At 47.2% G+C, this 15,703-nt stretch overlaps 1 protein-coding gene across 1 annotated transcript in view; it reads right to left on the reverse strand.

The window, feature by feature from the left end:
• KDM5C (lysine demethylase 5C) overlaps window positions 1–15,703 on the reverse strand; it is a gene marked incomplete at its 3' end in the record, with an annotated part of 70,289 nt that overhangs the window by 14,183 nt on the left and 40,403 nt on the right. The window contains exons 16-26 of the mRNA XM_082264252.1: window positions 14,375–14,751; window positions 12,920–13,044; window positions 12,670–12,820; window positions 10,358–10,454; window positions 9,920–10,275; window positions 9,689–9,827; window positions 9,203–9,382; window positions 6,773–6,913; window positions 6,165–6,683; window positions 2,955–3,006; window positions 2,666–2,868 (exon numbers count right to left, since the gene is read on the reverse strand). Of these exons, the coding sequence (XP_082120378.1) occupies window positions 2,666–2,868; window positions 2,955–3,006; window positions 6,165–6,683; window positions 6,773–6,913; window positions 9,203–9,382; window positions 9,689–9,827; window positions 9,920–10,275; window positions 10,358–10,454; window positions 12,670–12,820; window positions 12,920–13,044; window positions 14,375–14,751 (2,340 nt within the window). The remainder of the gene's footprint in view (window positions 1–2,665; window positions 2,869–2,954; window positions 3,007–6,164; window positions 6,684–6,772; window positions 6,914–9,202; window positions 9,383–9,688; window positions 9,828–9,919; window positions 10,276–10,357; window positions 10,455–12,669; window positions 12,821–12,919; window positions 13,045–14,374; window positions 14,752–15,703) is intronic.

Here is a 15,703-nt window from a genome sequence, read left to right on the forward strand (position 1 = left end):
GTTGAAGGATAGGAGGTTTGCCTGGGTCGGTGATTCCGACACATCTGAAGGCTGGGAAGTCTACCTCTAGGAAGATTTACCATTGTACATTTCGTGGTGTGAGTCAGTCAGGGTTCACCCTGGATCTTTCAGTGGCTTGGATTTTAACCTTCCTTCAATGAGGCGTTTAACAGAAGTTGGCCTTGAGTACCAACAAGGGCCAGGTGTCTGCCTTGACGGGCTTCTTTCAGCACCCCTAACCACGCATTCACCGGTGCATACTTTTATTTAGGGGTTCGAAACCAGGCTCTGCCGGTGCGGTCTCCTCTACCGCCGTGGGATTTTAACTTGGTGCTCTCAGTTCTCCATAAGCTATTAGGTGGATTCTGCTTACGCTGTCTCAGAAGGTAGCTTTTTTGGTCGCCATCCCCTCTGCTCACAGGGTGATGGAACTGGCGGCGTTATCTTGTTCTCCCACCTACCTGGTGGTCCACAAAGATAAGGTGGTTCTTCATCCATGCCTGTTGTTCCTACCTAAGGTGGTCTCTAACTTCCATTTGAACAAAGACATCGTGTTGTCTTCCCTGTGCACCAGGCCCACTCATCCCAAGGATCTTGCGTTGCATGCCTTGGATGTGGTTTGAGCGATCTGGACGTATCTGGCATGCACAGAGTCCTTTCGGAGGTCAGACCCACTGATTGTGATAACGGATGGGCCAAGAAAAGGACTGTCCGCTTCTTCTGTGACCATTTCCAGATACATCAGACAGACGATGACTCAGGCCCATTCTATCAAGGGTCAGGTTCCTCCTTTCCCTGTCACGGCGCATTCTACTTTATGGCTTCTTGGGCCTTCTATCATCAGCCATCAGTGGTGCAGGTTTGCAAGGCGGCCACTTGATCGTCTGTGCACACTTTTACTAAATTCTACAAAGTGGATGTGTTGGCATCTGCGGGTGCCTCCTTTGGCCGCAAGGTTTTGCATGCTGCTGTTTAGAGGGTCTGTTCCCTCTTTGGGGGGTGTACTGTACAGGTTGGGCGCCAGTTTTTTGTTAAGCGGTTACCTGGTTGGCTCTTGTGTTTAGCCTTGGAATGTTTTGTTGTCCCACCCCTCATATTTGGCACTGCTTGGGGACATCCCTATGGTTCTGAATATGGAGCGCTGTTTCTGTCAACGAACGAAAGGGAAAATGGGATTTTTGTACCTACCGTAAAATCCATTTCTCTGATTTCATTGAGGGACACAGCCCCCACCCATCTATGGGGTATTAATATTTCTGACACTGCTTGTTACTAAACTGAAGGCCTATAGCAGAGAGGGGGATGCAGACCAGCTAGGACTGCCCATAGGCGTAGCCAAGTCTTTTTTCTGCCTAGTGTCCTACTCCTGTAGGGGGCGTTATAACCCTATGGTTCAGAATATGGAGTGCTGTATCTGTCAATGAACTCAATGAAATGGATTTTACGATAAGTAAAAAAAAAAATCCTATTAGTACGCTGACCACAAAAAAAAAAAAAAAAACCACAATAAAATTAACCCCCAAGTCTAACCTTAACTCTAACCCCTTACCTTAACAAAGAACAAATAAATTAATAAAAAAAAATAATAAATTCACCCCTAATCTTAACCTTAACTCTAATCCCTTATACCCCCCTAACAAAATAAAGGAAAAAAAGACAAATAAATGAACCCCCAATTCTAACCTTAACTCTAAACCCCTTATCCCAACAAAGAATAAAATAAAAATAAGAAAGAAAGAAAAAAAAAAGACAAATAAATTATCTTATTTATTTATTTTCTTAGGGTAAGGGATTAGGGGGTTTATTTATTGTCTTTTTTTTTTTTCTTATTATTTTTATTTTATTCTTTGTTGGGATAAGGGGGTTAGAGTTAAGGTTAGGATTGGGCGTTTAAGAAAAAAAAAAAAAAAAAGACAAATAAATTATCTTAATGCCCAATTCTAACCTTAACTCTAACCCCTTACCCTAACAAAGAATAAAATAAAATAAGAAAAAAAAAAAGGCAACAAATAAATTAACCCCTAATGCCAACCTTAACTAACCCCTTACCCTAAGAAAATAAATAAATAGAATACTAAATTAAGACTGAAAAAAAAAAAAAAGGACAAATAAATTAACCCCCAATCCTAACCTTAACTCGAACCCCTTACCCTAACAAAAAATAAATAAAAAATACCAATAAGAATAATAAAAAAAAAAAAAAAAAAAAAAGCTGAAGGAAAAGCTAAAAAACCTAGCAACAAAATGATGAAACAGATGAGTTTTCCTCGATTGGCTAAAACCCCCCCCCCCCCCAAATAAATCAATTTAAAAAAAACGTCAACGCTCAAAAACCTCTGAAACCGCTATAAGAAAATGCACAAAAAAGGTGCAAGTATAATGTGCGAAAAACGCTCAAATTCGCTACGCTCAAGCGTGAATGCAAACCAACTCACATTTGGGTCCAGCGCCTTACCAGCACTTTTTTTTAAGCTCCATTCTTAAAAGTTAAGCGAAATCCTGAAACCCTTGAAGACCGCGGCTCTTAAGCAATCCATATCCAACATGGACAATTTCACCAACATTACCACAATATACTACGATGACTAACATCCAGCAGACCATTTTCTAGGTCTAGGAGATGCCGGTAACATGACATCCACAGGGATGATTTCACAGGTCTTACTTCTATAAGAGTCTTTAGTCTCTCCACACACGCCGCCTGTGACGCTTGCAGCAGTCTCCAAATACTCAGTTCTTCTTCAAGTGTCACTTCCAGAAGATCTCCTTCCAGCATCAGGTCTTCCAACAGCGCCCGAGAGCCGATGGACATTTCCAGAACCGGCTTCTTTTCGATTTGAGGGAGGAGAGCAACCATGGCATCCAGATCTTCAGCGTGATGGAAAGAGGACAAGTTAGTTACACGCAACCGGCACCAGGACTGCGCAGGAACACAAGAGATACGGTTACATTACCTGGCATTGCCGTGCCGTTCTCCAAGTGTGAGTCTCCATTCTCATGGGGAAGCTGCCAAATAAAAAGGCCATACAGGGGATGAATACAGAAGCTGTACATTATAAACCTTCACAGCAGATGACAGCAAATCTATATAGGGCTCCAGCTTTATTCGGCAGTCACGTCATAATTACAAAAGTGACGTTTCGGAGCCAAGCAGGACCCCTTTATCAGGCAAATGATGGGTTCCCACATGGCTCCGAAACGTCGCTTTTGTAATTATGAGGTGATCACTGAATAAAGTTTTGGACCCATTCTGGAGATCCCTGGTGTGCTGGTGACACTTTTTACCTAAAGTGGTAGTTAACTCAGTTTTACCACTTATACCTACAGGTAAGCCTATAATAGGGCTTACCTATAGGTACTGTGAATATCTCCTAAACTTCCACAGTTTAGGACAGCCGGTGACGTCACCGGCACATGCGCTCTGAAGATCTGTCATACCGTGCTGAACTTCAGAGCCCGTGCTGTAAACGGCGGCTCAACGTGTCGTGTAGCCGGAGGACGCGAGCCCAGAAGGAAGACTGGGTGAGGTTGGAAGTCCTCTCAGTGGTGATGGCACGCCACTGGAGGGTTTAGTTTTAAAAGGCAAGTCTCTCATACTGTATTAGTATGCAATGCATACTGCCTTGCATTGCCGTGTGTTAGTATACGATGCACCCAATAGTAGCAATTACTTCTTACCGGATCTTAAAGCGGAGTTCCACCCAAAATTGGAACTTCCGCTTTAGGGAGTCCTGACCCCCTGACATGCCACATTTGGCATGTCATTTTTTTTTGGGGGGGGAGCGGGTACCTAGTTTTGACAGGTACCTGCTCCCACTTCCGCTCGGAGCGCCGCGGCGCCCTGAACGGAAGTTCTCCTCTCCCCCTCCCTCCCTGCAATCTTCTAGGACATGTCAGAGGTCCCAGAAGATTGCCGGCCAATCAAGACGCGCAGCGCAACTCGCGCATGCGCAGTGGGTACCCGGCTGTGAAGCCGCAAACTGTCACAGCCGGGTGCCCACAGCAGTGATGCCGGCGGCGAGGGAGAGGATCGAGGCTTCGGGCGACCGCATCGCTGGACCGTTGGACAGGTGAGTGAATGGCTGGAACTCCGCTTTAAGGGAGGATAAGCTTACAGTTATACTGATGTGCAGATTCACAATGGTAGAAGACACACGATCTTCTACAGAGGAAGCGTTTTCTCATGTGTGTCCAAGCTTCATGCCGTGTAAGCGTCAGTCTGTTTTATATTAACCGGTTGCCAACCGCCGCAAGTACATATACTGTGGCGGTCAGCCTCGGCCAGGCAAAGTGACGTACCAGTACGTCACTAGCGGGCGAGAGCGCGCCCGCCCCGGCTCGTTCCCTAACAAGTTAGTGCGTGTGACCTGCGGACCCGATGTCCACCGGTCACTCGCGATCATTCGCCGTGAAGGGAGAAAGGCAGGCAGCTGATGTAAACAAAGCCGCCTGTCATTCTCCCCTGTGTAAAAATGGAGATCACACGGTTCTACTATGTAGGACTGTTGATCTCTGTTTTAACACCAGTAGCCATGTCCAATCACAGTTAGAAACACGCCCCTAGGGACATACTTAACCCCTCCTTCCCCAATAAAGTCAACCCCTTCCCTGCCAGTGTCATTTTTACAGTAACAGTGCATATTTATAGCACTGATTACTGTAGTAATGTCACTGGTACCCCCAAAAAGTGTCAAAAATGTCAGTCAAGGGTCCGATCTGTCTGACGCAATGTCGCAGTACCGCAAAAAAATTGCAAATCGCCGCCATTACGCGTTAAAAAAAACAACAACAAAAATGACAAAAATCTTTCCCTTAGTTAGTAAACGCAATAACTTTTACGCAAACCAATCAAAATACGCTTATTGCGATTTTTTTTACCAAACATATGTAGCAGAAAACAAATTGGCCAAAAATGTAAAAAAAATTTAGATTTTTAATTTGTTTTGGGGGGAATTTCATATAAAAAAAAATGTGAAAAATATTGTTTTTTTTGCAAAATTGTCGCTATTTTTTTGATTATAGCGCATGATCAAAAAAAAAAAAAAAAAAAAAAATCGCACAGGTGATCAAATACCACCACAAGAAAGCTCTGTTTGTGGGAAAAAAAGGACGTCAAATGTGTCAAGGTACAGCGTCGCACGACCGCGCAATTGTCTGTTAAAATCACGCATTGCCGAATCGCAAAATACCCCAGGAAGGGGCTAAAATCTTCCGGGGCTTAAGTGGTTAAAGCCGTTTAAAGGATAATACACTATTGGCGATTTAGCTTTCATTTTGGGGAGCCACCTTTTGGCAATCGCTGGCCCAAGTGAGATCTACACCATTTTGAAGCGGATAGGTCCACAGGATCCATATATTGGGAGCCCAGTGTGTGCGTCTTCTACCGTTGTTAATTCCCCTGCTGCATGCCCCTATAGCAAACCACGTGCTATGGGGGCATTCGTGCATGTTCGCTTCCGAGCCGCCTGTGTGTGTCCATAAGGCACACAGAGTGTGGCTCAGCCCCGCCCACCCCGGCTCCCTCCCCACTGGCTGTGATTGTCAGCAGCGGTAGCTAATGGCTCCTGCTGCTGTGTTTGAGCCAATGAAGAGGGAGATACCCAGGAGAGACGCTGCTCTCGTGCACATCGCTGGATTGAGATGAGAATCAGGTATTAGGGGGGTTGCTGCATAGGTTTTTTTTTTTTACCTTCATGCATAGAATGCACCTTCAGCCTTTACAACCACACTAAGTCCAGCAAACAGAAGTCTCTCAAGATCTGGCACGTCATGTGACTAAGGATTAGGAAATATGTAAAAACGAGCTTAAAAAGGGTAGATTTTCTTAGTTAAACTAGTGAGGGTGGAGGTGTGGCCAGAGATTACCTTTAACACCACATATGAGCAAACAAATAACTATGAACCCACTAGCTGGGCTACAGAACTACTGCTGGGTAATGAATCCTCTTCATCGCGATTCATTGGTCCATTAGGCAGGGGAAACGGGAAAGTAGCAGCACGTGCTGCACAGCTCTACCATGTGGAAGGACTGCAGAAATCAAAATATAAAACTACAAACCCGTTGGCAGACAAAAATTAGGTCACGTACGCAAAACATATTTTAGGGGTGTAAGTAGAGTCTCTGTGCAGTGCTCCCCTTTAAATCATAGGCTGCAGGTACTTACAGGCGTCTGCTCATTGCAGGTCGTCTCTCTCAGTGCCTGAGGGTCTTTGTTGTGTTGCAGCTTCTTCCGTTTCTCCGCCAAGGCTGCAGCGGCGGCTGATATTTCTGGCGTTGCCAAGACCCTACGTGCTCGATCTTGCCAGCTCATCGCCCTTTCCGTTAAACACTGAAGCGCCTCCCCCTCTGGCAACCGTACGGGCAGTTTCTGCAGGGCGACCAACAGAGATAGGATGGTCTGCAGCCGGGGGCGGCGTGACCGTACGCACAGCGAACACAAGAAGCGACTGTCCCATTCCCACCAGGCCGGAGAAGGGGAGGAGTGTGTACCACGGTGAGAACTCAGTCTGGGGGTGGGGACGCAAAGCCCGTGAAACAAGTCCTGGCAAAGTTCACAGCGGAGCATTACTTCTCCCGGGGGCTCTCCGCATACGCAAACACGTCTCTCCATGGAAGAATTAATTGTCCGTAACCTCAGAATGCCGGCTTTCTCTTTCTGTTCACCTTCTTTAAATGCCAGGACCTAAGAGAGCGAGAGAGAGAGACATGATTGTCAGTTACCTGAGCCGAGTAGTCTATCTTGTGCTTACTCAGCGTATGTACTTTACTTACTATGCAGCCAGGGTCTCGCAGGTCCTGTGCAGACAGCCCCAGGCTCTCCATGTCTGATCGGTACAGACCTCGTTCTTTCTCCTTCCTCCACTGAGACCTTTTCGCAGTGCTTGAGGAAACATCTGCACATGGGCACAGCACCTACAAAATTGACAATTGTGTAAGGAAGTATCTCCTGAAATTCATGCCGCTCCAAAATGTGGCCTTGTTTGTTTAGCCTTTAGGTGAAGAGTATGCCCTAAGGTCCACCAAGGTGAAGAGGGAAGAGCATGCCCTAAGGTCCACCAAGGTGAAGAGGTAAGAGCATGCGCTAAGGTCCACCAAGGTGAAGAGAGAAGAAGAGCATGCCCTAAGGTCCACCAAGGTGAAGAGAGAAGACCTTGCCCTAAGGTCCACCAAGGTGGAGAGAGAAGACCTTGCCCTAAGGTCCACCAAGGTGGAGAGAGAAGACCTTGCCCTAAGGTCCACCAAGGTGGAGAGAGAAGACCTTGCCCTAAGGTCCACCAAGGTGGAGAGAGAAGACCTTGCCCTAAGGTCCACCAAGGTGGAGAGAGAAGACCTTGCCCTAAGGTCCACCAAGGTGGAGAGAGAAGACCTTGCCCTAAGGTCCACCAAGGTGGAGAGAGAAGACCTTGCCCTAAGGTCCACCAAGGTGGAGAGAGAAGACCTTGCCCCAAGGTCCACCAAGGTGGAGAGAGAAGAGCATGCCCCAAGGTCCACCAAGGTGGAGAGAGAAGAGCATGCCCCAAGGTCCACCAAGGTGGAGAGAGAAGAGCATGCCCCAAGGTCCACCAAGGTGGAGAGAGAAGAGCATGCCCCAAGGTCCACCAAGGTGGAGAGAGAAGAGCATGCCCCAAGGTCCACCAAGGTGGAGAGAGAAGACCTTGCCCTAATGTCCACCAAGGTGGAGAGAGAAGACCTTGCCCCAAGGTCTACCAAGGTGGAGAGAGAACAGCATGCCCTAAGGTCCACCAAGGTGGAGAGAGAAGAGCATGCCCTAAGGTCCACCAAGGTGGAGAGAGAAGAGCATGCCCTAAGGTCCACCAAGAATATGAACACTAAGTCATTTGGATCAAACAAATCAAACTGTACTTTCATGGGAGTAGTTAAATCTGACCTCCAGCTTTTCTTTCAGTCTTGCAGTTGTACAGGCTGCTCTCCTGTACTGAAACAGCTTACTCTGATTTCACTGCACACTGTGAGCTTCTTAGAATGTGCATTAGAAGCTGCAGCCCCGGTTAACAGACTAGAGGACATCCACAGCATCATCCTACTCTTTTCTTCCCAGCCTAGCTGTCCCTGGCCCGTCCTTTTCATTAATTGGATTTTACTTCTTTCAATCATGGAGGCTCAGAATTACATGTGGACGTTACCTAGGGTGGTCTGCATGCAAATACAGTCTGCCTAGGAAGGTCCACTCCTCCAGACTGACAGCCATCAAGGCATTTTGATATTTGCCCAACTCCTCCCTCTGCTTTCAAGAGGGCTAAGGGCTTATGAGAGGAGAATTGAGGGTGCTGTGAGGTTAGGAAGCGATGTACAGCACCCAGCCAGCCCCTCCCGCCAGCCATGATCTGCCTGCATTGCATAAAGGTTTCACATTGCACAAATATCTAGCGATATCACTGGGTCAAACAATAGAAATGTACACAAACAAAGATTTTATTTAAAATTCATGTGGATGAGGTGGGAAAAAAAAAAAATAAAATAAAAAAAGGGGAGGAGGAAACCAAAAAGACAATGATAAACAGATTAAAATTCAGCTTTAAACATGAATAATCTGCATAGGTATTAAAAAGGTTGTAAAGGGGGTCTGCTCTTCTGTGTGCATCACCATAAATTGCCACTTACTTACAGGGTGCACATGCGGGCTATTGGGCTGGGCTGTATGCATCCATAGAGACTCACATCATGGCTCCGCCCCGCCCCCCGGATTTGATTGGCAGCAGCAGGAGCCAGAGAGGGGGGGGGATTGAAGAGAGCGAGGGATCGAGAGAAGAGAGCGAGGGATCGAGAGAAGAGAGCGAGGGATTGAAGAGAGCGAGGGAGCGAGAGAAGAGAGCGAGGGAGCGAGAGAAGAGAGCGAGGGAGCGAGAGAAGAGAGCGAGGGAGCGAGAGAAGAGAGCGAGGGAGCGAGAGAAGAGAGCGAGGGAGCGAGAGAAGAGAGCGAGGGAGCGAGAGAAGAGAGCAAGGGAGCGAGAGAAGAGAGCAAGGGAGCGAGAGAAGAGAGCAAGGGAGCGAGAGAAGAGAGCAAGGGAGCGAGAGAAGAGAGCGAAAGAGCGCAAGACGAGAAGGAGAGACTGACTCTGGAGGGGGCAATACAAATAGTGGAATTTTTTTTTATCTTAATACAAAGAATGCATTAAAAAAAAAAAAAAAAACGTTCTGCCTTTAAAACCACTCTAACGTCTGCTGGAAAGATTTTTGTACCTCTAATAAGGTGAAGCAGGAGTTCTTCTTCAGGAAGGTCTTGGCGGCTTTGTCCCTCCAGGAGTGTGCAGCAGTCACTTGTACCTCTAGCTGATGCAGCTCATCCATTTTCACAGGCAAGTCTCGACCCACAGCCACCAGCCCTTCCAAGTCATCCAGGCAAGGGTAATGATCCCCGCTCTAAAAAGGACACACCCAGTAATAATACACAATGCCCATTACAGAAAATCCTTTACACTGGGAGCAGAGTGCCTCCATTTCTGGACAGTGTAGCCATGCGTCAGCAAAGCCCGGAATTAGAGAAACTTGACCCAGCCAATTAAAAAGGGTACAGCACAAGATCCGATATGCTCCGACACGTGGAAGCCATTTCTGAAGACATCCTATACAGATATTCTGCCAATACTACATTTTATTACATGGTGGACTTTGCTGCTCTATATAAATCATGGTATGAACTACACCGGTGTCGCTTTTTCTCTTTACCTGTATCTCATCCACATCAGCACTCCAGGCTCTGGCCTTACAAAGGGCTTCTTTCAGGCTCAGGGTATTGGGAAGCTTAACAGGGATGTTCTCCGCTTCTTTAATGATTGCCTCTAGTGTTGCAGGTGGATGCTTTTGCCTACAAAAAAAAAAAAAAACGGTAAGAGTCAAATCAATAAAAAACGTTGTAAGAGGATAACTTGCATTACTCAAGTTTACAAATCTGATCACCTGGCCTCCAAGCACATTTGAGCCTTCTCCTCCCAGCGTAGAGCGATGGTGATAAGTTCCTGCAGCTCGCTGCGAGCTTTCTCCACTGCAGGACTCTCAGCCACCTCAACAGCCTCTTGCAGCAGAGAGCGCAATTCCTGAAGAGTTCCCGACCGCCCGGCGACAAAAGCTGCCCGCACCCGTGATAACCACTCCCCTTGGCGCATGTGCCTCTCTAACTGCTCGGCTTCAGGTGGGAGCACGCCTAGAGAATTGCACCGGTCTACCATGTCCTGCATCTGGGAGGCGCTATCGGGCAGAGACTGCAAACACTTCTTTGCCTCTTCTTGCAAGACTTCTGCCTTCTCCAAAAGCGCCTGATGAGAAAGCAAAAGTAATTCTATCACACATCTGTAATACAAAGTTCACTTCATGTTACCAAATCATTCTAAGCATTACCTCCAACTTTGGCAGCGAATTCACGACACATGGAAGAGCTTGGATACGATCAATAAGCTTATGTAAACTGTCCAGAGTCATAACTGCATCATTACTCCTACAGCAAATGGCAGAGAGGACTGAATTAAACCGCATTCATACCAAGTAATAAAAATTTTACATTTCTGCATACAATTTATATTTTAAATAAATGAATTTAAATTTATATTACAAATTACAACTAGTGCTGTGGGACCAATTCTCCCATTATGTTATTTTTTATGCCTCCGGTAGAGTGAACTTGTTTGCCTTAGGACATTTGCTGCCATATCATTTGTGTTGGGTTCTTTCTAAGCCGGGGTATGTCCAATAGGCTTGGTTTCGTATAACTACTCTTGATGGTTCAAGAAAAAGAATTCAAAACCCATTACAAATAGTGCAGGGTTTTTTTTTTTTTTAATTACTTTTTCCAAACCCCCCACCCTGTTATTCACCTAGGCCAGGGTCTACAAACTTTCTAAACAAACGGGCAGTTTACTGTCCTTCCGACTTTAAGGGGGGGGGGGGGACACGGACTGTGGCCATCAGGAGTATGACCAAGCATCAGTGCAAGTAAAAAAATGCCCCTTCCCCATCGTTGGTCTCATTGGGCAACATTCTGCCCCACCGCTGGTCTCATTGGGCAACATCATTGGGCACCATTCTTGGTGTCATTGGGGGGGGGGGGGGGGGAACTGTGCCCCATCTGGAGTATGACCAAGCATTAGTGGGAGTAAAAAATTCTGCCCCATCCTTTGTCTCATTGGGCAACATTCTGCCCCATCCTTTGTCTCATTGGGCAACATTCTGCCCCATTGTTGGTCTCATTGGGCAACATCATTGGTGTCATTGGGCACCATTCTTGGTGTCATTGGGGGGGGGGGGGAACTGTGCCCTATCTGGAGTATGACCAAGCATTAGTGGGAGTAAAAAATTCCCCATCCTGCCCCATCGCTGGTCTCATTGGGTACCATTCCGCCCCATCGTTTGGTCTCACTAGGCACCATCATTGGTGTCATTGGGCACCATCATTGGTGTCATTGAGGGGAACTGTGCCCCATCTTGGTGCCATTGTGCAACATTGTCGGTGTCATTGGTAGGAATATTGCTCCATCACTGGTGTCATTGGAAGGAATTGTGCCCGTTCGCTGGTGTCAATGAATGAAATAGTTTCCCAATGGCTGGATAAAAGCAAGCAAAAAGGGCCGCATCTTGCCCCAGGGTCACAGTTTGGAGACCACTGGCCTAGGTGAATGAGGTGCACAGTGCTCATTGGCCCTCTCAGCATATGTACGTCATATATCCCAAGAGGCCTTAGTCTTTTATTAGGTAGGAGGGGGCGTCGCCACGAGGCCCCAACGGTTGAACCCAGAAGTGCCGACGGGCCTCTCAATGAGGTCAAAAGAAAAACGCGCTACTCCCCTGCGCTAGGTACAGAGCACAGGGAGTCAGGAGGGGAGGGGGGGTGCGCTAAATACAAAGCTTAGGGAGTCGGAGAGGTGCGCTAAGTACAGAGCGCAGGGAGTCAGGGGGTGCGCTGTGCCCAATGTGCAACATTTCCACCCCTCCTGGGTTCCGACCTCTGCACCCAGCCCCCCTCCTCTGCACACATCTTCCCCCCCCCCCTTTTCAAAGCAAACCTCACATTGGTACTCTCCTACCTAATGTAAGATGGCTTTTTCAAGAATGCTTTCATGGCCACTACTGCTACTAGTCTCAAAAGCCCACCCTCAAGATGTAGCCGCTGGATATAAATTAAAACACACAGCTGCCCGGCACCTCCGCCACTAACAGGCAATGCCAGACCGACAGCGCATGCGCTCAGCTACACACAGAGCCGGCGCCTCTGAGGAAACCGAGGAGGAGAGCGCGGGAAGTGCTTACTCCTGTTGCCAAGGAGACCTGTTCCATGACATCGGAAAGCAACTGGAGAGAAAAGCTGGGGGCCGCTGCGCGGGCCACATGACAACGCCAGGCGGGCCGGATTCAGCCCACAGGCCTTGGGTTTGCCACCTGTGCTTTACATTTTTCTTTTAATCAAACCAGCTGGCCTGCCTCCAGCTGCACCATTCTGATTGACCATCACTATGATGGGCGGCTTTACGGACCAACGGCAAAGTGCTGAAAGGAAGGAAGGAGAAAAGCAGAGAGATCCCACAAAGAATAGCCATTGCAAAATACGTTGCTACCACTCAGCCAATCAGGTCTCTCAAACGCAAAACCAATCACAATCGGGCACGCATTCACTCTTCCCTTCCAACAAACATCCCAACGCAGTATTGTGTGCTACAAACCTGGCTGGCTGTGGATTATCCAGCAGTTTCTTGGACTCACTCATACAAGATTCGGCCTCTTGGATGATATTTCTCAGTTCCTGTAACAAATCATTTTGTGCAAATTTTTTCTCTACAGCCTCCACTTCTAAGACTCGTAGTTGTTGGAGCTCTAATTAAGAACAAATTAAGAACAAAAATTACAAAACAGATAATTTTCATAAAAAAAAAAAAAAAAAAATATATAGGGGGTGGGGCTAGGAGTCTCTACCAGTCTTGCCGCCATCTTGGAATTCAAGAGCACGTCGCACTTTATTTGCCCAGGTGTCAAAGGATTCAGCCCGACCTTTTAACTTGTGTAACATGGCTGGAAGCTCGTCCAGGGTGTAACGATACCTGAATTTAAGACATTTCGACAAAGCAGTAGAATTACGATAACTCAATCTGAGCAGACACCAAAACATTGCACAGAAATCTTTAAATTAGTGTATACAAAAAATATTTACATCAATGCCAGCCTCAAAGAAACGCTGTTTATATGTATGGCTGTAACAGTGGACGAGAAAATAAAACAAACACATGGCCAGCTATTGCAGGGAAGCTGCTTCCCTGCAGGTGGTCAGCAATTGCAGGGAAGCTGCCTGGAGGTGGTCAGCTATTGCAGGGAAGCTGCCTGGAGGTGGTCAGCAATTGCAAGGTTAGATGTTTTTGAAGAAAGTATACTTACCTTCCTTCTACTTCCTCCCTCTTCGGCCGCGGCCCGCGCCGTCACTTCCTCCTTTGCGATGACTCCTGGGAGCTGAACGTCATCGCTCCCAGGAGCCAATGAGCCTGCACCGGCCCCGCTCGTCACCGGAAGGGACGGCGGGGCTGGTGCAGGGCATTCTGGGACAAAGAGGATACGGAAGAGTATGCGCTGGCTTCAGCTGCCAACACCTGAGATAGCAGCGCTGGAGAAGAAATTTTCAAGGCAAGTATTTCTTCTAAAAAGGTAAGTGCGACCCGGGGCAGTACAGAGGCTATCCATTGTGTAATGTACTAGCCCTGACTGTCCCGGGGGTATTTTTATTGAAAAAATATTTCCGAGGCCGGAACTCCGCTTTAATCACCTGATATGATGTAATGGGTAGCCCTATATATAGATAGAGATGTGATGGGTATACGCAAGTGACCGATAAAGTACTTTATCTATATATAGGACTATTGATTACATCATATCAGGTGATTAAGTACTTTTTTGGTCACTTGCGTATACCCGGCCTATACCCATCACATCTCTATATATAGGGCTATCGATTACATCGTATCACGGTCACTTGCAATCAGGTGATTGAGATGTGATGGGTATAGGGTATTTGCACTGTTGTGCAAATCACATGCGATGTCTGTGTGTTACAAAATTCAGCCATACATACTGTATGGCTGAATTCGCATCGCACTCGAAACCAAACTCGTTAAGGACCCCATTTTTTGGTCCGCACCAGAAATGGATTGCATGGCTGGTCACACCCATGTGATCCCAATTCCTGTCTGAATCAACAGTTCGCACTGCGATATGCAAACTAATCTGGGGGTGTCAATACCTTTGTATTGACACTTCCAGCAGTTCGCATATGGCAGTGTGAGCTGCCTGCGAGTTGGGTGCAATGCGAGAACCCGCAGTGGATTCGCAGAGTTCCAGCATCGCACCAATGTGAACCGAGCCTTACACCGCTCACAGAATTACCTGAGATACTGTCGGGAAGGTGGGCACTGACACAGGTCATCGATGTGATAGAGACACACCAGGCCCTGAGGGCAGTTGTAACAGGCCAAAGCGGACAGGAAGCAGGTGGTCTTGCACTTCTGACACTGTCTTTCGTCATCAGGGAGCAGCTCGAAGGCTTCCCTCTCCGCTTCTGTGATTCCTCTCTCCATCAACGCTTTCCGCAACCTCCGCTCTTCCTGCACCAATAAGAGCATCTCCTTGTGTACCGCTGCCGCCAAGGTAAGGTTCAGTCTTTCGGGGCACGCAGCCATCTTGCAAATGAGCTCTTCGTGGGAGAAGACGCAGTATCGCCGGAGGCGGCGGTAATGATCAATACATTTTCTACCTGCTGTGAGCTGGAATAAAAAAAAAAAAATATATATATATATGAATAAGGAAAGGCCATCATACAAGGGCCCCCTAAGTTACATGCCTTTTGTATTATTTGTTTAGGTCACACACACACACAAGTTGGACATCTGGGTGAAAGGACTCTCCCCAATGGATACTGTACCCATCGGCTTTAGGAGGGGACCTGGTTACCCTATGTCAGGGGTCTTCAAATAATGGCCCTCCAGTTGTTCAGGAACTACAATTCCCATCATGTCTGTGAATGTCATAGTTTTACAATGCCTCATGGGATGTGTAGTTCTGCAACAGCTGGAGGGCCGTAGTTTGAGGATCCCTGCCCTATGTAGTAACCCATTATCCGGATACCCCGGTTTTCCGTGTTTGTATGGTGATCTGTAATTTAATCTTACATATATCCTTTATGGTGGCCGCCCCTGAGTCACATGGCCCCGACGCCTGCCCCGGGACATGATATGCTCTGTCCATGATCTCATGGGGTTAGTAAAGATTTATATGTTATGTGTAGTTCAGCATTATGGGAAATGTAGTTCCATAACATCTGGGGGTGCCACGGTTCCCCATCACTGGTCTAAAGGAATGATTTATGTTAATGTGGAAAGCTGGTGAAACGGAATAAACTGGTTTCCCAAAATATCAACCAGTAATATTACCAGTTACATTTTATAAACAAAAAGGTGATTGAGAAAGAAAAAAAAAATAGAAAGTCCAGAACATTCAGGGTAAGTTAATCACTTGCTGACCAGCCGGCCGCTGTATATATATGCTGTGGCAGTGCGGCTCTATTGCGCGAAACGCAATGGCGCTGGGATTGGCTAGCGGGGAATGGTAATCAACCTGTCCAGCGAATCAATGTCCGCTGGTCGTCCACGATCATCCCCGGGAGAAGCAAAACGGCGACCTGCCTATGTAGACAAGGCAGATCGTGTGTGTATGTAA

The sequence above is a fragment of the Pelophylax lessonae genome (genome assembly GCF_965119305.1).
Source record: "Pelophylax lessonae genome assembly, chromosome: 7".
In the NCBI taxonomy this organism is placed as follows: Eukaryota; Metazoa; Chordata; class Amphibia; order Anura; family Ranidae; genus Pelophylax; species Pelophylax lessonae.